Genomic DNA, 22,742 nt, shown 5'->3' on the forward strand with positions numbered 1-22,742 from the left:
TATTCTTGTTTTATCCGTAGTATAACAATGTACATTATTCAAGCCTCTTGTATATTACATATGCTGAAGTGGACTTTAGTGTACAATGCCGCCAAACCAACCTAACCTAACCGAATCTAGTATTCCTATGTGAGAGGTACTGAAATAGAAAATAATCATATTTTATAACTAAAACAAAAAGTTTTTATTTTGATTTTTTTATTTATAATTATGACATATAATAACTACACATATACAAATATATCTCAACATAATTATATTAAATAAAATTTGTGATATGATATTCTTGTACTTAACAAGTATTACATACATTTATATATATAAATTTAATATCAATTTCAAAAAGCAATTGATTTCGAGATAATGTTTTTTTAATTATTAAATAAAAAAGTTAAAGCTATTTTAATAAGTATAACAATAAATTTTTGAAGCAATCACTTTTTTTTTGATTTTTTTCAATAAATTGCACTTAATATTAAAAGCTAACAATAATATTTTTATATTTAAACATAATAGCAATAATTTTTATTTTTCAACAAATAAAAATGTAATTCGTATAAAAAATGAAATTTTGTAAGAAAATTCAGATGAATTTAAAATTTTCAATTTTAAAGTTAAACAAATATTTTTGGTGTGTTAATTTTTTAATATTTCGTGATGAACAGTTAAGGATATTAGTAAATCTACAAATATCCCTTAAATTTTTGCTCAAAGCTTGTCAATATTTATAAGGCAATTATTTTTAAATTCAATTAAATTCAAGAATTGACCTATTTTTATGTATGTAAATTAATTGTAATTAATTTGCAATACAACTCGTTTCCAATTTGAGTTTCAGCTTAAGCATATTAATTAATAAGTAATTTAATTTCGAAATTAATTTAAAAATCGTAGGAATTATCCTCATCATCGCCTTTACGAACTTTGAATATTAAACGATATATAATGGCAGCAACAATGCCACCAGCGATTGGTCCAACCCAATAGACCCAGTGTGAATGCCACATATCTTGTACAACAGCAGGACCAAATGAACGTGCTGGATTCATGCTAGCACCAGTAAGTTTAATCTAATATAAAGAAATTAAATTAATATGCGATAAGATAGACTTAGTTCAAGTCTATAACACTTACAGCGCACAAATGTCCTGCTACAACTGCTAAACCAACAGCTAAAGGTGCTGAACCTTTAATATCTTGACGTCCGGGATCAGATACACCTTTTACAACAAATACCAAAATAAATGTTATCAATGCTTCGATTAACACAACTTGTCCAGCAGATAAATTATCGGAGTACGATGACACGCCAAGTCCAAGGCCTGCAAGTGGTTCTGTAACAGCAGCCTTGAGAAATCATATAATATTTTTAATTTTTAATTTTATATTTTAATTTTTAATTTTGTTTTATTTTAAATATTGATTTTAAATTTTAGTCAAGGTATAAGTACTTTTTAAACAATGTATATAGTATATAGTGCAGTATTATTTCTAAATTTGAATTTTAAAACTTAATATTCGAACTTAAATACTTTTTAATTTAATTTTTATATTATATTGCTTTACATAATAAAAAATGTTTTTGAAATTCACTTTAATTATGATTTAGATTGTATATATTAATAATAAATAATTAACATATATTAGTAATATTTGTTATGAATGATATTTGTTCTGTCATTTTAAGATACATAAATAAAAGCAAATAAAATAAATAAATAAAATAAAATTTTCCTTTTTTACCTTTTATTGAATAATTGTTAGTTTCTAGTTTTAATATAGTAGTTTATATTAATTTCGATTTCCGATTCATAATTAATTTTCAATAAAATAGATAAAGCTACTTCGAACGTAAGGTTTTGATAATCTGTAGAAAGTTCCAGTAATAATTAAGGTTATTCAAACTGGTGAAGAAGCTAGTCTAATATTATGAAGGTTAATAAGAAGAAGGTGGTAAAGAAGCTGGTCTAATACTAAGAATATTAATTGTTTTCCGTTATCAACATTTAAGGAGGGTGCTTTTATAAAGATTATTGAGTTTTTCGTAAACTATAGACGAACGGAGCACATAGAAAGTAGAAGAAATAAGATCAAAAATGCAATTGAAAACCAAAAATATTGTTTGATTATTTTTTAATATGAAATATGTTGGCTACAGAATAATGATCCCACACCTAGAGGACACTGGTTACCCTCAAAGTGACATCTCCACAAAATGTACTTAACTTAAGACAATATTAAGGAGAAAATGTTATATTGTTGGAACTAATAACACTGTGTTATGAATATTTTTGGTTTTGCCAATTTAGAGATCATACAAAACAAGAGAGCGGATCAAGAATGTAACTATTGAACTCGTCTGCATATACAACACCATGTCCTCAAAAGCACTCCAATTCTTTCAACCATAACTACAAATCGCTATAATAATATATATACAAATCGGTTTATGCGTGGCATATTGGTGATAATCTGTTTCAGCTTCCTAACCACTTTATCACCTTGATTGATTTAAATAAAATAACTCATAAAGATCTTTAAAGTTCATTAAAGTTCAAACATCTATTAATAAAAAGAGTCTACCACCCTATTGATTTTTTAAGGGAATAAAACTTTTAACAAGGGTATTGTGAATTATGAAATCTTTTAATGGATGAAATAGGTAGTACCCATACAAATTAACTATCGAAAATTTGTTTATCTGACATATAGCACTATTTATGGTATGTTATATAAACTAAAAAATACAGGTGAAAAAAATGTATAGCAGGAAAAATAAACATTTTTAAGATAAACCAAAATAATCTGTTTGAAAAACATTGAATCATGAGTCAAAGCTAATTACCTTTAATGGCTTCACTTTTGAAAAATTTTTATAATAATTACATCTTAACGGAATGAAAATTATGAAAACTCATTTGTTATTTTATTTCAAAGAAAACAATAAAGAAATTAAAGAAAATAATAATATAATTTTAAAGTAATCATCGGATGGAGATATAATTTCTGTAAGTTAAAAAAATTGTGTCACTTGGCTAATGAACACCGACTCTGTGCTTCAAATTTGGGAGGGTATAAGTTCAACCCTTGGTACTTGCAGTCTTAAAACATTATTAACGAATAATTAAATGTAAGAAACACTTTCAAGACCAATGATGATGGGTATTTGGCAATACTCGAAACAGCTGTGTGGTCAGCCAAAAATTTAATTAATTAAATATAATAAAAATGTTTGTTGTCATAATTCACTACTGTTCGACAAAAACCTTTATTGAAAATAGTTTATACTAAGAATTTAGTTTCTTTCATCAAAAAATCGCTAAAAATCAGTTCAACAAGTATAAAGAATTTATTTGTTGGTATATTAAAAAAATATATATTAAATAAATAAAATAAATGTAAAATATTTCTTCTTTTTAGTTGAGCTTTTCCGAGTTAGGGCACTTTTACTCCTTGATAGCTAACTGGGGGTTTCTGCAGAGTCCCACCCATCTCACTGATTAATTTGTGTTTTCCTCATAAGCTTCGTGATTAATCAATGACTGTTCTAACATCTGCGTACCGGTCCGTGCGGTTAGTGATTACTCTGAGATTAGATAGTACTATGTAGGGCAGCATATAGCTTCAGGACTCTGTCCCTTGTGTATTTTTTGACCGGATCTATTCTGAGGTCTCTTAGCATGTCACTCGTGCGGACATATATAAATAATTCTATATAATATATATTACATATAATTTATTTAATTTATTTTATTTATATATACTAAATTAAAAAATTAAGTCTTTAAGTAATTAAAATAAAGCATTATTATTAACATTAATAAGATTTAAATATTAGTGCTATTTTTTGTGGTATTATCTTTGTTAAAGCAGAAAAAATTATATTCATATCTATTTTATTTAAATTCTATCTTTTTTGTGTGATTTTTTTTTCCATTGACTATTATCTATAATTCTATCTTTAATAAAACGTAATTCTAACATGCATGTAAATTATTTTGAAAGGGACTTACTTTGATAACTGCAGCACCTGCAATAGCACCGATACATTGGACGATGATATAAAAAGCGCTTTTAAGAATGCTCATCTCTCCCACGACCAAAAATCCAATGGTAACAGCGGGATTGATATGACAGCCACTAATGTGTCCAAAAGCCTGTAAATGAAAAAAATAAAAAATAATGAAATAATTTACATAAAGTCTCAAATCATTAATCTTGGCTTCAGTTTTGGAAATCAATTTTTAATCGCTGTTGTTTACCGTTCACCTACACCTTTGACTTACAGTACACCAAACACTTTCCATGGTGATCAAGCGAATTTCACAAGCACACTTCACTCAAATTTCAACTTAAGAAGCAAAAAAATTGCTAACATAATTTCGATAAATTTGAATTCAATTTGAATTGCAAAATTTGTCTACTTTAGGTGCGCTTGCGCAGGTCTAGACTCGCTTCGTTTAAGATTGATTGTTTCATTTTTTCACAAAAAAATAGTTTTTGGGTTAAAATGCGTTGGAATTAGTCAAATGCGAATAAAAAAATTAGTAATATTTGATTTACGTAAATTTCATGCTTGAATTCATTTAAAGTTCATCAATTGTAGGCTGTTTGAAGCTGAAGTTGAAGTTGCCGTCGCTATTGGACCGCAATTCTGCAAGTATCTGACATAAATTTTTCGACAGCGCACTTAACGCATTTTAAATATTTTGCAAAATATTTCAAATAAATGAGTTCATATTTTTGTATACTTAAAAACATTATTGCATCTATCATTGAGTGGCACATTGGTTATCTAAAAAATTTAAACATTTCCCACAACTTTATTACGAGTACAAATATTTCGGATTGTTTGTGAGAAAATATATTTAAAGAATATAATTAGGTATGAACGAAGAATTTCAAGTGATTAAAGTTTAGTTCAAGAATATATTTTATCAAAAATATTTGATTAAATGCACCTCTAAAAGATACTAGGTAATTATTCTAATAACATATAAACACAGCAAATGAATTTGTTAATAAAACTTTCACAGCAAATTAACAAAACTCCAGAAAAATGTGGGAACATAAAAGTCAAGCACCGCTTTGGGTCTGTTGATTAAGGAGCGCTGACTCTGAGCTTCAAATTTTACAGGACACGAGTTCAATTTCTGTTACTTGCAGTCTCAAAAATAATTATTTACGAATAATTAAATACAAGAATTATTTCCAAGACCACTGATGATGGGTATTTGGCAATACTCGAAACAGCTGTATGGTCAGCCAAAAATTCAATTATTTAAAATAATATAAAATGAAATTTTTGTTGTTGTAGTTTCACTACTGTTCGAGAAACCTCTTTATATATTTGATTTACTTATAGCCTTAAAACTAAAAAGAGGTTAGGTATTAGAGCACAAAATCATCGTTTTAATTATCGGAGCGGTTCGCGGTCTGGTGGATAAGATATCTTGCACCAGACGATATTCAATATGTTTAATTTTGACATCACATACGCTCATCAACATAAAATATAAGTTTGGCTAGATAAGAAGTCTAACCGATCTTGCAAAGGAATATTTACCTTCACTTAAACTATACTTTTAGTTATTAGGTTTAGTTAGGTTTTGATTTAGAAGCACTTATTTATCACTGTAGGATAGCAAAGATTAGTTAAGTATTGCGTTAAGTTGACAGCTATGGATATAGACAAGTCAGTTTAAATATAAATTAAGTGGCTTTATTTGAATGGTTATAAAACCAAACTAATATTATATGGGATTTATTATATAAGAGACTTTTCTAACGGAGAATGACAATTAAAAAATTGGCAGTATAAGGTTTTATGATACATGCAACAACTATATAAAAATATTTATGATTAAGAACTGTTTGTTTTACGAGAAAAAATTTATTTGAAATGGTTTTCCATTTAATGAGGAAATATTAATAACTACAAAATATTGATCTCAAATAAATTCTTGAGGTAACCATACAACCATTTTAGACATCCTCAAATATATATACATATATATACATAAACTTTTATAAATCTTCATAATATACTACTTTTCTAATTAAAATTTTGTCTTAGAAGTATTATTATGTTTTTGGCCTTTGACCCATGAATGATGTTGACCTTTCAATTAAAGATAATATATATTTAATATTGTAATTATTTAAAACACAAGCTCTGTATTAATCTAAGTCCATAATAAATAGATATGGTGCGAAGGCCACCTAATGTGCAAACACTTCTGATGGTAATAAAATATCGTGTACCGTATATGCTACAGAGTAAATATAGCTTACCCCGTATTTGGAATTTAGGAGTTGTGAATTTAATATGTAAATTTTTGAGCTCATTGACAACTAGGAGATATATTATTAAGGCTAGATAATCAATCGAGTGCATTAGAGACATAAATATATATATTAGATTTTAACTTTAATAAACCGATTATTTTGGTCATAAAGAAGGCATTCTATCTATTCTTCTTCTTCTTCTATAATAATGAAATCACAAAAAGACTTAGGAGTAATTTACTGCACCATTGAAAAGGTGTTTTTTCAAGCATAGGTTTTACCAGTTGGATTAGCAGTTGCATCAAAGTTATGCTAACTGTATAAAAAGAAAGGGCTGATGTAACAAGGCATTTGATATATTATAATATATACAATATATTAACGAAAATGTTTGTCAATGTTTACTACTCCGAATTGCAGAATAAAACGTCTTTCTGAAACTGGTTACACCGCGATAAACAATATTGTCAATAGAGCGGTATAAAATTAATATGATTAGTTCCTCTTAATTCCATTAATATTGACAATAATTTTTATTAGCAATAAAATAAAATTTATTAATCAATGCTTTTCAAATAATTTTAATAAAATTTAATATTAATAATTAAATTAATAGGTACAATGATTGAGTATGAAAATTTATATATATTAATGTTTTGGGTTGATTGCAAGAATCTTTGTGAATTGTTATATTTTGTTGTTAGTATATTTATTTTTTGATTTTAAGCTTTTGAGCGTTTCAAATTACGATATCATCGTCAAGTTTATATAATTACAATATTTTAGAAATAATTCTGATTGCATAGCCTCTTACATTTCCGAAACTGTGAGCTTACAAATTTGTGCACTTGAACGTATACGTAAAATAGCCTTGGCATTTGACTTCTTTTAAAAGAACGTTTTATGTAAATGCGTTAGGCGGTAAACAGTTTAAATGCCATTTCAGAAAAAAAAATTAAAAAAAATAAATTAAAAATTACGAATGTATTTTTAGCATAATGTCTTATTTATAACCATACCTTCTTTAACTCATCATTTGCTTATAATTTCAATGGTTTAATAATATATTAAAAACTTATGAAGTAAGTCTTTAGTGTTGTAGAGGAGTAGAATTCGCATAAACTCGTCAAATCTTCATTTTCTCACATTAACTCAACAAAGAATATTTATCAACAATTTGATAAACTTAAGACTTACTTTGTTAGTAACTTGTTATAAAAAAAAAATATTTAAATTTATTTATTAAAGCCCATAAAAAACATAAACAAATCTTAGTCATATAAAATTTATTAAGAAATATCATTACATCGCAACTTTTAGATGCAACTTTTTATAAAAGCAAAAAAAGCAAAAAAAAAAAAAGTTTAAACAAGCTTAGATTAAAAAAAACAATAAATTATTTTTATAGTAAGGAATACAATTCTAGTCTTTCTAATTTGAAGATGTGATCCGCATGTGTTAATTTTAAAATAAAATAATGCCAATATACAAGGTCTTTGACGCGGTCAAAGTAGTTAAAATGCAACAAAAACTAGGACCATGCAAAATCGCAAATGCGTATTTTAAGTGCAAACTAAATCAATCGCACATTCGCTACTAAATTAAATGTGCAAAAAATATTAAAAAAAAATTAATTAATTTAAAATTATTTTAATTAAATTACATAAAAGCTATGATCACATTTGAAATGTTTGCTTCAGCCATTTAAATTAGTTGCGGTAGCCATGACTCTGGCTGGCAATTAGTTAGGCCTAAGCCTCGTCTTGCCAGCAGCGAAAAGTATCATATTTTAGTGACAGAGTGATTGTATGTTCCGCCCAGTTTAATCAATGATATATCTGTGTATGTTCATAAATATGTTATCGTATATTAGATAGACTTACTCAAAAATGCTTATTGAACGTTTAGTTTGACCGCCACCTTCAAATTGGCTTTGAAAAAATGGTCATAATATGGCACCAGTGTCCAAACATAAGATTCTAATCTACGCATTTAAAGTTAACTTATTTTAAACATGACTAAGATTAAAATTAAATCTAAATTAGGGTGTAGTTATAGATATTTTTGATTGGCTAAAATAAAGAATTCATTGTTTGCTATTCATTGTTCGTGTATTGAATAGATTATATGGAAGTGATTTCTTAAATGAAGTCATTTCACTACTTTAAATGCTTGTGGTAATATATGATATATTAATAACCGATATTGTAAAAAAGTATTAAAATATTTACAGCATTTAAAAAGATACTACATTACAAGCATAATAAAGCTACTTTTTTTTATAATTTTTAAGTATGGATTAAGTTAGGTTTAAAATTAGAGTGTTGATGCTAACATCAACACCTAACTGGAAGACAACTGTTGCCTATTGTGATAATCCTAAAGTTGCGTGATGTACTAACGAATATAATAACTCATATGGTTTCATGTGTTATTCTTGTTAAACCAATTGGGTTTCCAGATCTAGATCCGTTAAGTAGACTGTTATATGCAGATCTGATGTCAATTATTGCCTAGTCTAATGAAATGATAAACAATAATCCAGTCAAGACGTAAAGAGGGGTTTTGAAGATACCTCGAGTTTATAAAGAGTAAAAGTGCTCAAGTGCACTGGTTCAAATAGGTTCAACATAATAATATAAATTCCTTTAACTCCTAGGAGTAGTATAGAGCCGCATAGGAATAGGAATTCTGTCAAATTAGTGAGAAAATAGCTTCCAATAAATAGTGATTTAAATATACTACTATTTTTTTATAATGCCAACTTCTGCATAGTCCACTAATGCGCCAACGTAGAAGTATTGGCACAATAGCATAATCCATGTTTTTACTTCACTTAGCAAACGAACCGCAGGCTTGCTGAAACCAAGAAAATCTCTAGCAGTCCTCTAATCTAATTTAGGCCATAGAGTCCTAGTCGATTAGAGTTCTAGTGTCCTTGAGAATTTTCATACAGATGTTTAAAAAGTTTCTTAGAGAAATTATTTTTGAATCATTCTAAACTCCTATACCTATAATAACCTATTTAAAGAAAAAGTCATCTGAAGTTAAATGATATTTAGGAACTAAGTGATATATTACTCCAACTATTTGAATAAACCATTTTTGATGTATGAACGTTTTTTATGAGGACTTTTCCTAAAACCCAGCATTTTAATATATGGAAGAAATGGACTTCATCTTAGACCAAGGAATTTTTTCTAAACTTTACAGAGTATTCTCAAAAAAATCCTTATACCTTTGCAGGTAATTTATATATCAGTAAACCAATCACATTATAATAGAAATATATATGATTAGGAATACTTCTTGGAACATTATTGTATTATATATGCTCAGATCTATATCATCTATTGATATAATATAGGGTGTTTTTGTGGATGGAAATGCAAAAATCTTTTTTCGTAATTTTTTATTATGAAAAAAAAAGAACATTTAGAAATTTAGGCCGAGTTTGACTGAAAACAAAACCATGAATATGTAGGAATAGCAAGAGCAAGGTGCATTGTAAAAACCAAAAAATAGTAATGTGAACATTTATTTATTTATACTAATTTTTCTATAGTTCAGTCTTAAAGACATTAATATCGAGTTATAATCTCAAACATTCATCATTGAATAAGCTGCTATTAAAAGTCATGCACTTACTCCATCAATCTAATTGAAATGCATTTGAAGTTGTTAAATGCGTGTAATACCAAAAATTGCCTAAAGCGTTAAAAAAACCGCCAACAGTAAAAGGAATGTCTATATATTACTTATAATACAGTAAAGCCAAATTGTTTATTTCAAAGAATTGCAACTGGCAACGCAGCCCGTCAGACTTGAATATATTATTAACGCATGCACTTTTTAGTTCAGCTTTCAATTGAGCTACTATAGACGCACGGTTTATGCTGCGTCAAGTTGGCTACTTTAGGTCTGCTCTAATGCGCAGAAATGTTGGCAATGGCACTTTACGGATTTGCGATTTGTGGCTTTTTGGAGCAATACTCAAGTCCAACCAACTTGGTTTATTGTCTCGTTTTTAACGTTTTTTTTTGTCTAAACACGAATTTTCTAAATTTTTACTTGTTTGTTTTTATTCATACGAATATGTAGTATGTGTTTGCACAAATATATAGGCATATAAATAAAATTCATTATTTTTTACATAAAAATATATTTACGTTTTATATATGTTCAAATTATTTGCAGGTCGTTAACAAGTTCGTTGAACGGATATAGCTTATAAAGACTTTATTGCTCTCATTTCTGTTGTGGTTTCGTTTAAGTGTCAGATCTGGCCCAGCTCAATTTGGACATTTTCTGAGGCGTATGCAGTTTTCTGGTTTAATTAAAGATACATATAATGCGAATACCGCTCTTGCTGTTATTGCTGAATGGTTTCAAACCGCGATTGGTGATTGTAAAAGACGAAGCCTATTGATCTTGTACGTTGTACCTTGATACGAATGGAGGTTTCACCTTACTTGTTAAATTAATTTACATAAATAGTAATGTAATTAAATAAATTTCATAATTTATAACCAATTATAAGTCGTTCATTTTTTACTATTTTAATTAGCTTCTGTATAAATTACTATACTATAATTTTTTATCGTAATCTAAATAGATCAAAATAAATAATTTGAAAACATTTCGAAATTAAAAAAATTAGGTACAAATTTTTAATGCTATATATGCATTCTTATATGTAATATATTTATATATATATACATATATTTATAAGCTATATATATTGTCATCTTGTACCAATTTGTCTCAACGTGGAAAGGTGATTTTTTGGTCCCAGAAATGAAAAAATTGGATAAAAAGCAGGGATCAATCTTCAATGTTTATCGAGTTACAATGCACAAAATAAACTGCATAAAAAAACCCTGTCAGGAACCCTTAAAATATATATGCCTAAAATGGGTCAACTAAATAACTCAATTTGATTACGAGTTGTCTATTCTGCTTTAGTGTGTTGAGGATAATTAAAAATCACCGGTGTGCCGTATGTAAAGGTCAATACTGTTTTGTGCTTTTCGCATAGTTTTACTACAGCAGAGCTCTGTATGCGCTTGAACGCAATTAGCTGGAGCGTGAAAAGCAAATTGTGCATTACTGCAGCACTATATTCGAAGGCAAGTTTTCAGTAGCATTTAAGCTGCCCGGACGCGGCTATGTGTCTGGTATCACCATACTTTCTTTATTAGCTAAAAAATTATAGCACCAATACTTTTCTAAAAGTTCGAGTTTTTAAACTCATATGCCCTGAGAAAAAAGTCAAAAAAAATGGAACATATCAATCAATTGAAAAAATGTTTTTATTTGGCAATACTTAATTAAAAATAAAAACATTTTGTTGTTGTAATTCACTATTGTTTGAAACCTTTCTATTATATACATTAGTTTATATTCAGTAAAAGAGTCACTACCGTTATAACTGAGGTTAATATCAAATTTATATAAAATCTAAACTTTGTGTTTTAATTCAATATACTTGTTTACTAAGGCCTATTCAAACTTTAAAATTTATAAAATTCGTGAACCTAAACAAAACCTGCAAATATTAGAAACTTGAGATTATAAACAAAGAAAATGGTACATTAGGACGATTGACATTCTCAGGAACCTCAATATTAATTTGATCAAAAAGTATATAATAGATAAAACCCTGAAATTATTTACGAAAACTGACAGACTTTCCAACACCGCGTTATTGAAGCTCAGAATGGTTCCAGGCTCCTCGGGGAGGTATGCAGGTATGCTTAGTCTGATGAAGTTAAAGCGTAAAGAGGGGTTTTAAAGACACCTCGCAGTTAATAGAGAGTTAAAGTGCTCAAGTGCACTTGCACTTGTGATACAAAACACCCTGTATTTTATATATTATATTTATGATATACTATGCCTTCCCTTACTCGTTTATCTTGTATCGACGTATCAGTTTTTAGTTCCGCTTGATTTGTCTGATTGAAACCTTTTGAAAAACCTTTATGGAGCCATTAACAATACATTGACTTTAGCAAAAATCAAATTAAAAATACGTTTTATTCCATTCGTAACAGGTGTAGTAAACTAAATTTATTTATTATTAGATTACACGCCTTAAACATGCCTTAAATTCTCTACAACCGCAATTAATTTGATGTGGTTACAATATTCGCATTATATGCCAGATAGATATTTAACCTTTTTAAGATTTTTCCATTATAAATTGTTGGTTATCTTAAAAAAATTGTGCCAATCTAGCAATTGTTTAGTATAGTTTTATATATGTTTATATATGTTTTATGTGTGTTATTATGGCAAACCCATCGTCATCGTCATCGTCGTCGTCGTCGTCGTCGTCGTCGTCAACTTCAGTATAATCATCAGAATGCAGCTCACGTCGTTTGGCGATAAAAAAAACCCATTTGCAATCCAACAAATTAGAGAAGAGAAACAACCTTAGCTTCCGCATTGAAATGAAGTTTTCAAATAGACAAACCGCAACAGAATGTTGCATACAAATGCGGCATTTTTGAGTTGGCATCAGTGTTTGCAGAATTAATTAGTGTATCATTTGTTGGCAACAATCATTATTTGGCATGAAATCTATAAACTTTATCTACAAATGAATTTAAAATGCAATTTACCATTATCACGAATAATTTTTAATTTTTCACTTTCGAAAGGTTTCACTTCAGATGATTTTTGCATGCAAACTGAAATGCAACATAAGAGTAATTTTACCCGATTATCACTGATAATAATTTATGATTATTCAATAATTACTTTCGCTTACGAAAAATGATGTATAATATTCACACCAAATAAAAGAAATCTGTAAAAATTTTCATAATTTTATGTAAAAATAGTTTTTTTTAAATAAATTGCCATCAATTGTTAAAATATATTATTTCATTTTAGTTTTGTAATGAATTTGCAGAAAATATCTTATTGCAATTACGCTAAATTAGTCACCAATATGTCTTTAATTTAGGAAGTATAGTACTATGTATAATTTTGCAATGAAATGGTTATATCGGATTTTTAATAAATAACTAATTTAAATATTAGTTATTTTGTAACCAAACGATTTTAATAAAAGTCTTTTTTCAGGCTAATTGGTCAAATTTTTTTTTAAATGTTATTAAAAAATAAAAATAAAAGAAAAATAAATCACAATTTATTTTTTAATAATTTTTATTTTATGATATTTCGACTTTAGTCTTAAGTCATCATTAGGAAACTAATGTTTCTGCAATCTGTTTAGTTTCCTGATGAAGACTTTACACTAAAGTCGAAATATCGATAAAATAAAAGTTGTTGTAAAATAAATTGTGAATTTTAAAAACATTGAAAAAAAATTTGACCAATTAGCCTGAAAAAAATACTTTTATTATAAACAACTTGGCTCTGTCAATTTTTTGAAGCTAGCGTAGTGTTATAATACGCAATGACCAAACATCCATGTTTATCGACAATCACTAAGAAATTACACAAACAATATGGGTGTTTTCTTTGAGAAAATTTGTATGTGAAGATATGATATTGAATGCTTTATTGTTATTCTAAGATACTTACAGCATAGTTTTGAAAATATTTTGCTACTACAACTTTAAACAAATAAAATCAAGTATAGACTCGAATCTCGAAAATAATTATAGACTCGAAACAATATTTAAAGCAATGAATTATATTTTTGTATTAAAAGCTTCATATTACTAATGTAAACATTCATTACTAATGTAAACCAAATGTTAATTGATCATATAAAAATGCTTTGTATTTAAATTTATATCAACTGTCTTTAACATAATTTGTGTAATTTAGAAGGTCCATCTTAATGATTATTAAAACTTCTTTTTTTTTTTAAATCTTAAATTGGTGACATTGTATGTAATTATCTCATAAAATATGAGTACAACCTGTCAATTAGTTTGTTTACAGCAGCTAATTAAGTCAATCAACTTCAGTAGTAGAACATGATTTTAACAATGAAGGAGTTTATCTTAAGTTCTGAAAAGTTATATATTGAATTATTAAAAAATTTATATTTTTCAAAGTGTTCAAGTATTGCAAAGAAATATTTAATAGAAAACTGTTATGAATACACGACATTTTAGATTAAGAGAAAATGCTTCAGATCTTAATATTTTCCAAGAATCTGTTTGCTCAATTTTGACGGACATTCGAGTACTTATTGTGGGACGTTGGGACAGCGCACCGTCCACCAGCGCGTGTAGTTAAACAATGCAAATTATATATCATATTCATGATAAGACTTAGAATTGATGATGAGATAGGAATAATTATTCATAAATAAGTTTGCAAAGAAGAAGAATAAATAAGGGATAAAAAACAAGTTAAATTAAATAAACCTCTTGAAGTTATACTTTATACTTATATGTACCAATATCTTGCTTGATATTGGTAGTATGGCCAATAATATATTTAATTTTAAATATTATGTAATTAATTTTACATAGCAATAATGTGAAATAATGATATAATATTGTTATAAAGTACCATAAATTTGTAAATATAAATTTGAAACATAAATTTGTAGACCATGGGCTGAATAGTGTAGGCCAACGACAAACAAGTCAATATATCATCCCAGCAAAGAGAATATCAAGTAAGTATAATTCGCCAAACAGGGTTGCTCTAAGAACTCTAATGGGTTACATTACATATTACTACAACTTTGTGTGTTACTTCTCTAAAGAACTATGTATCATTAATACGTATATGCTTAATAGTTTCAGAATGCTGGGCTTCTTTTAACGATACAACCTCAATGGGTATCTGCAAACAGGGGCATTGGACTTACTATAGAGTAAGCAATCTGTTTTCTGAAATATAGGTAAAAGTAAATTTTGGTCGAATAAAAAATTCTGTCAAATTTCAAGATTTTCTTGGTTCAAACTCAAGAAAAAAACATACTAGTCAGGTGTTTCAACTGAAGCGAAATCAGCTCAGCCCTAATTTGGCAATGCTGATAGGTCACTGTGTACTAATAAAACATAGTAAAATACTTGATTTACCGTATAATGGCTTTTGTGGTGGCTGTGGCTTTGAAGAAGAGTAGAAGTCCATGTCTCACCTTCGTTTTTGATACTCATCTCTGACCAATAGAAGATTAAAAATTTTTGTGACCACTTTTCTTACTGATCTACTGTGCTTATTATACTGTAAAATTAGTGATGTAGCCACATTTGTAGACTTATCAGGTTGATTTACTTTCACTTAAATGGGGAAGTTATGCTTTTTAACGATCCTTTCAGGGACCTTCTTGTTTGTGTACGAACAACATTAATCCTGGTATGTGAGCGGGTCATTATTTCAGTTCAAGTGTGGTTTGATGTACAAAATTACCACTTTAATCTAACCTGAGGTATGTACCAGATAAATAAGTTGGGTTTGTAGTTATTGTGGAATAGATAAATCTCTCGGAGCAAATTTTTTGTGAATAGCTTACATTTAACAAGCAAAACCTTACTACATTTTTTTGCTTCCATATTTATAATTTTAGAACAACAATTTTTATTCTTAGGCAGTGCTAAAATTTCCTTAAAGGGATAAAACGTTAACTTATGCAATTAAGTCTTGTATAGAAATAATTGTGCCAGTTAAAATGATTAATATTATTCGTACGATGTGACTCTTACGAATCATTAGCATTATGTTACTTTCCATGATAGTAATGTTAGCAAAGTGTAGTCTCATAAGGACTTAAATTATGAACATGTGAAAACCGAATTTTTTCTTTATCAATAAAAATAATCTTACTATATGTTTTTTCTTAATTGTTAAATATTTTTGTTATAGTATGTTGATTATATACAAATGATTCATATTGATAATTAATATACATAGTGATGCAACTATGTATTTTATTCAAATTAGTGAGGCTTCTATTTTCATACTAAGTAAATGAGTAAAGGTACTTGTAATTTACCAAGGTTGATATAATTAATAAAATCAAAAATGAATAGCTCATTGAGATATTTTTGTTATAACTCTAAATGTTTGTTATTCATTACAGTTTTTTTGGGGGGGTTCTATAAATGACTACCATTAAATGGCAAGAAAAAAGATTAAATTCGCATAAACGCCACGCAAATAATTAAAAAACATAACTACTAATTGCATAACTTGAAGCGTTGATTGCTTTTAATTATAGCTCAAACGCATTGCTCAGCTCATAGTAATTATCCACAAGATGCAGTGTAAGCCAATCATGGAGTACAACTGAAAAGTGCGTTACTTGACTTAGATGAAGTGCATTTCAGTTGCTTTTGCAAATGTTTATTATATTAAGTTGTGAATTTAAATTGCATTCAAGTCGATTTTAAGCCGCAATCAAACTGGCATGAATGTTTAAACATCCGTTCTGTCCGTCCGTCCGCCTTTGTGTCTGCACTGCATAGCGTAATCCTACTGTGAATATCTTTGATTGTTGAGATATGCTCTATTCAAGCGTTAATTTGTAAATCAGTCAATTGCAAATAAACAAAATAAAAATTAGAAAAAATAAACAAATGAAAAATTGCAATTCACACTTGCAAAAGTGCAAACTGCAAGTTGCACATGCGCACGCAATGACTTTGGAATATTTAAGATTTGCTTTGGATTATAATTCATGTGCGTAAATTTGTTCACGGATTTTCTGCGCATACAAATTTTATTTATCATTATGATTAGTATAAATATTTAGTTTTTTTTTTCTTATATCTCATATTGGTTTAAGTTTATGTTTTATGATTTTACTCGTTTGTCAAGTATAAAAGTAAATGCCAATGTCTTTTGAGTATGCAGTTTAGGCCTAAATATGCTGCTTTACTAACCACATATTGTAGGCTGTTGACTGATATTTCAAATGGAGTTCAAGTCGCCACTTTAGCAGCTAAAAGTTATTTCAATCTTTTTTTTGTTTTTCAATTTACTGGATTTTTAAAATGAAATTAGAATGGTTCTATGGTTAAGTTTTCATAGTAAGAAATCGTGCGAAGGCTTCTCATAAATGCGTTAAAACGCATAACTCATGATGAATATGCCATAAATGTGCTTTTAATTTTTCGATGTGTTTTTAACCTTGTTTTTGAGTTGTTGAAACTGCAAATTATTTGTGATAATTTTTTCTTATTTTACTAACTTATGAGCTTTGATTTCATATGCCATTTATTTTCTGCAAACATTTGGTATTTGTTATGATTTGTTTGATTTCATTATTGCTTACCTGTGCCATTGTGGCAACTGTCAAGCCGAAGGTGAACGCAATCTGTGGCACTGAAGGTGTATAACCGTTTCCTCCAGTACAACTGCCAACGCCAATGAATACCAAGAAAAATGTGCCCACCAGCTCACCCAACAGTGCGCGCCAGATTTTCTTATTTTCTGTTATATCGGAGACACCGACGAATTTGGACATTTCTGTAAGAGATTGAGATAAAACAAAGGAAACACTTTATTTAGTTAAGGTCAAATTTGATTTGTATTAAAACAAATTTTATTATATACCAAATAAAAAATATTTCTATTCAATATTTATATATATACTTAAGTTAATATTAACACAAGTGTATTTCTTTAAATTTATTTTTTATTACATTTTTAGTTACAAAGTTGTGTTGAGAGTTAAATATTTTAAGCAAATCAATCAAAACCATATTTAACACATTTTAATGTCAAGTTTAATGTTTATTATGTTGACAAATTGTCTATGGATACAATGTATCTAAATATGCGAGTGTATAGCTAAAGTCACCATCAACATTTGACAGATGAGTAAATTAGTTATGGTTTTCTCACGGTAATTTGTGCGCGTCAAATATTGAAAAAGTTGTTTGCTTCATTTAAAAAAAAATATTAATTTATGTTAAAAGAGCAATTAAAATATTAAAAAAAAAAAACAATTTGCAACATTTTTTATTTATTTTTTAATATTTTTAAAATAATTTGTTTCTCTTTTAAAAATTATTTAAGGATTAAAAACAATGGCAAGTTAAATAGTTTCTAAAAATAAATAATTTAACTGAAAGATTTTATTTTAGTTTTCAGTTATTGCCATTAACCATAGAACATTTCTAAATGTGTTCGCAATACAATAAAGATTAACTCTTGAACAAAATTTTATTTATATTTTTAATTTAAGTACAGATTATGTTAGCGTTTAATCAAATCATATGCTTAAAAATTTAAGTAAAATAAAAATTAATCTCGCTTATAAACTGCAAGTAATAATTAGCAGTATGAATTTTATCAATATATAACAAAAATATACAGTATAGTATTAAAATTTAACAATTAAAAATAAAAATATATAATTAATAAATTCAATTATTCTACAGCTGGCTCTTAATTTCTTTCTAATATAAACACAGCAAGTGAATTTGTTAATAAAATTTTCGCAGCAAATTAACGAAACTCCAGAAAAATTTGCGAAGATAAAAGTCAAATACAGCTTTGGGTTAGTTGGCTAATGAACACTGACTCTGAGCTTCAAATTTGGCAGGACACGAGTTCGATTCCTGGTACTTGCAGTCTCAAAAAATGATTTACAAATAATTAAATTCAAGGATATTTCCAAGACTATTAATGAAAGCTACTCGGTAATATTCAAAACAGCTGTATGGTCAGTTAAAAATTCAATTAATTAAAATAATATATAAAATAATTTTTGTTGCTGTAGCTCACCATTGTTCGAAACTTCTCTATTAATATATTATAAAAATATTTTTATTAATGTTTCGTTATCAGTTATTTAAAAATGCCACAATTAATGATTACTTAATAATATTACAACATTTAAAAGATTGTAGACTTTAAAACTAGTAATATTCACCATTTAGAAAAATCTGAAAAAATTTATATAACGCATCTGTATCATCGAATCATGACAACGACAATTATTGACACCCCACTATGTGATATATATTTTGCTAAAATTTTAATAAATATATGTACTACATAAAAAATTAAAAATAGATATTATTATTTTTATAAATATTCATGTACTATATGTTACGATTACGATATTGCTCTGTTCTAAAACCAACTAAAATTTTGACAACAAACCACTTTATAATATATGTTTATATTATATTTGGGACATTAATCTGTAATGTTAAAATCTATTCAGTTGTGTGAAGTATGTAATGAGCTATACTTAGTTTTATATTCGATTTCGTACTAAAATTTATACTTTATGGTTTGCTTATTAGAATTTAATTTATATTACACCAGACAAATGAACAAAAACTGTTAATGAAAAAAACGAACTGATAATTAGATTCGCACGATAATCTTAATGAGTGGGAAAAAATTATGATAAATGGTATATTGTATCAGAATAATAATCAGAATAAGTTCGAAATAAGATAACTAATATGATCTCTTTAATTTTAGTATCATCAAAATCAGTTAAATAACTTAATTAACTTGTCGTAATTCATAATGCTAATAAACTTAGCAATCGGTTAAGCTGTAGATACAATAAGAAAGGTGATAATATCAAAATAACAAAAATATAATTAAATATTATATGTAAATCATGTTAATGTAAGTGTTGGCGATAAAGTTATTAAATTTTTACTAGAGAGAACAGCTGAAAGATATCTGAAAAAGCAGTTTTTCCTATGTAAATCTTCTAAGCTCCCAAGATGGACTTTCAATTAAAGATGTTATTCCTTTCAGATAATTATTTTTTGTATATCGATAAAAACCTTTTTGTTTTCTTAAAAAAACAATTTTGTTTTCTTATAAAAACAATTTTGTTTTCTTAAAAAAACAATTTTGTTTTATGATTGTTTTTTTTTTGTAAAAAAAAAGAACACTACTTTTATATGAAGATGCTCTTAATTCTTAAAATATCGCTAGATTTGTCATAAAAAATATAATAAATCAATTACAGATTAATACGTCCTCAGTCTCATTGATTTTAACCTAAAATTTGACTGTCACACAGAAATTTTATTGATAATTTGACTTAAAACTTGTATGTAAAAGGTTAAGGTTGTATGTTGAATGTAAGCTTGTATGTAAAAGGTTAATGTCATAGGAACTATATAATGTAAGTCGTGAAAACATTTGGTGTTGTGGATCATCAGGTATAGCGAAAACAGTGCAAGGGGGTCTATTCTAATACGAATGCCACTCACAGAAGTGGAACAAATGGTCTCCATGATGAGTATATTATATATATTCAGGCACGAAAAAGGTGTGGTGTTTTGGATGGTAGGAATGCGCGCTATCTTACTGATTGGACACACTTTAGTCAACGCATTTTTGATTTTTCAAAATTTCAAAACCATGAAAACCTCATTGCTTTTCTTATATAAAAATATTCTATTTTAAAATTTTTATATTGCACTCATTACTTTTTAAGAGAAATACTTGTATTCACAAAGTTTAAGCTAAGCAATAACGTAATGTAGTGTAGATGAAAGTTTACATTGTATCTTTATTTTCAACTGTTTCACACCTAAATACAAAGTAAATAGATCAGCATTTCATATACAAAATAAACTTTAATAATAAACTTTAATAATTCCTATCTATTATATTATAAAAATTTTAGTGTTAGAAAGTAAAAGAGAAAAAAATTGAAAGTAACCTATATTTCATGTTGAGTAAAAGCATCTACAAATATTTTTTAACAAATTCTAAGTAGCAATTAGATAAAATTACTATAATCGAATTCAAGATAGATGATATGAGTACATTGATAAATGTTACTTAATATGTCATTACATTATGTCTAATCAAATTTCTATAGTAATTGATGATATCTTGAAACCATCATTTTTTTCTATGAATTTGATTTACGACAATAAGTTGTGTTAATATAAGTTAGGTTTCTTGGTAAATAATATTGAATAAATACTTATATAAATTAGATATAATGAACATGTATAGACTTTGTAGATAATCAAGTCAACATGCGATTGGTTCAGGTATATTGAAAATAGTAGTCTAAAATATCTGTATGTTGTATTTCACGTTTGGCAGGGTTTGAGTTTATACTTTTATACTTGGAGTTTAAAACATTTTATATAAACAACTTAATCTAAAAAAAAATTTTATAACACTGTTGATGATGGGTATTTGTCAATACCCCGAACAGTTGTATGGTTAGTCAAAGCCTAAAAATAATTAAAAACTAAAAAAAAAAAATTATTTGAAATCCTTATTTAATTATATTTTAATGCTTAAAAGTATTAAGAGTAGTAATACTTTTTTACGTATATATAAAATTATTTTCAATTGATTTCGCATATAAAGACACAAATAATTACCGTTTACTTTTGGCTTTCTTGTTTCCAAAACAATTTTCATTTTCTTTGAGTTTTCTTATTATATTTTATATAGGAAATTCAGACACTACTTGTTTAGAGCTTTAATACAACTGATAAACTGCAACAGTCCACTAAATGCAATTTTTATCATTCGATACAAGATACTTAAGATTTTTATTTGTTCAGTTAGTGTGAAAATTTAATGTATATTTAACTTTGCACTTCAATAAAAGTAAATCCCAAAAACATTTATATTCAGTTGAGTTTAACTTGTTAATTAATTGTTGCTTATATAGTAATTATTATATTTGTTCCGGACGCTTTGTAACAACTTTAAAATGAGATATTATTGATAGAAATTTATTTTTTTTATTTTCACTTTTTTCTAATAGTAGTATTAAACGCCACTCTTCAAAACATTTGACATTAAGACAAGTTAAAATGCACTCAAAAAAAGGCATTAATGAAAATAGTATATATTACGTATATATCGTAATATTTGTAATAAACTTTTAAAGTATTTCAATAACTTAAAGCTCTACGTATTTTTTGCTTGATAGCGTCTTTGATAATGACATATACCAAATGATTTATTTACTGGAATTTCGTTGAGAAGTTCGCTATTTAAATTCTAAATTCTGGGTCTGTGATAATGTTAAGTGTTCGTCTTATCAGTTGTGGGATTAGTTAAAGATAAATAAAATAAGGTATTGATAAAAACAATAGTAATATATGGTAATGGCACAAGGTAAGTGGTACTTCAATGTTATTAATATATAAATTTTTTTTTATTTTTAAAAATCGCCTACGTAATATCAGTTTTAAATGATATGGTACACTCCTATGTGAAAAGTAAGATAATTTTAATATAGAAATTAACCGACTCGAATTTTTATTATTGATTGAATTCTGATACAAAATTACTAAGAAAAAATTATTTTAGTTAGTTTATTTAAAAACTAAATTAATACAATATCAATTATATTATGTATTAAGAGTACTAATTTATATATATCAATTGATTGTTTCCTGCTTTCGCTTCTAATACTATTTAATTACATTAATATTATTATTTAATTATATATAAATGACTTTATTGTAATCATTAATATATTATTACTTTGTTAAAGTAATAACATTTACTAATTTAATTAATTTCATTAAATAAATGTGAATTTAAATAAA

The 22,742-nt window shown here is 27.1% G+C and overlaps 1 protein-coding gene across 1 annotated transcript; it reads right to left on the reverse strand.

Annotated features, from left to right (window-relative positions):
- Positions 1-635: 635 nt before the first annotated feature.
- Positions 636-21,625, reverse strand: LOC119683758 (aquaporin-like). Its single transcript, XM_038097599.1, has 5 exons — positions 21,558-21,625; positions 17,501-17,694; positions 4,014-4,157; positions 1,135-1,347; positions 636-1,070 (listed from the first exon to the last, which is right to left on the reverse strand). Exons 1-5 carry the CDS (start codon positions 21,595-21,597, stop codon positions 882-884), a joined length of 780 nt encoding a protein of 259 aa, XP_037953527.1. The 5' UTR covers positions 21,598-21,625; the 3' UTR covers positions 636-881.
- Positions 21,626-22,742: the final 1,117 nt, after the last annotated feature.

The sequence above is a fragment of the Teleopsis dalmanni genome, chromosome 2, assembly GCF_002237135.1.
Source record: "Teleopsis dalmanni isolate 2A chromosome 2, ASM223713v2, whole genome shotgun sequence".
NCBI lineage: Eukaryota > Metazoa > Arthropoda > Insecta > Diptera > Diopsidae > Teleopsis > Teleopsis dalmanni.

Coding starts and splice junctions, on each gene's coding strand:
- LOC119683758 (XM_038097599.1), bottom strand. CDS start 21,597: ATGAAAATTGTTTTGGAAACAAGAAAGCCAAAAGTAAACG. Junction 4,158..17,500: donor CAGTTGCCACAATGGCACAG/GTAAGCAATAAT, acceptor TTTCATTTACAG/GCTTTTGGACACATTAGTGG. Junction 1,348..4,013: donor CAGGTGCTGCAGTTATCAAA/GTAAGTCCCTTT, acceptor TGATTTCTCAAG/GCTGCTGTTACAGAACCACT.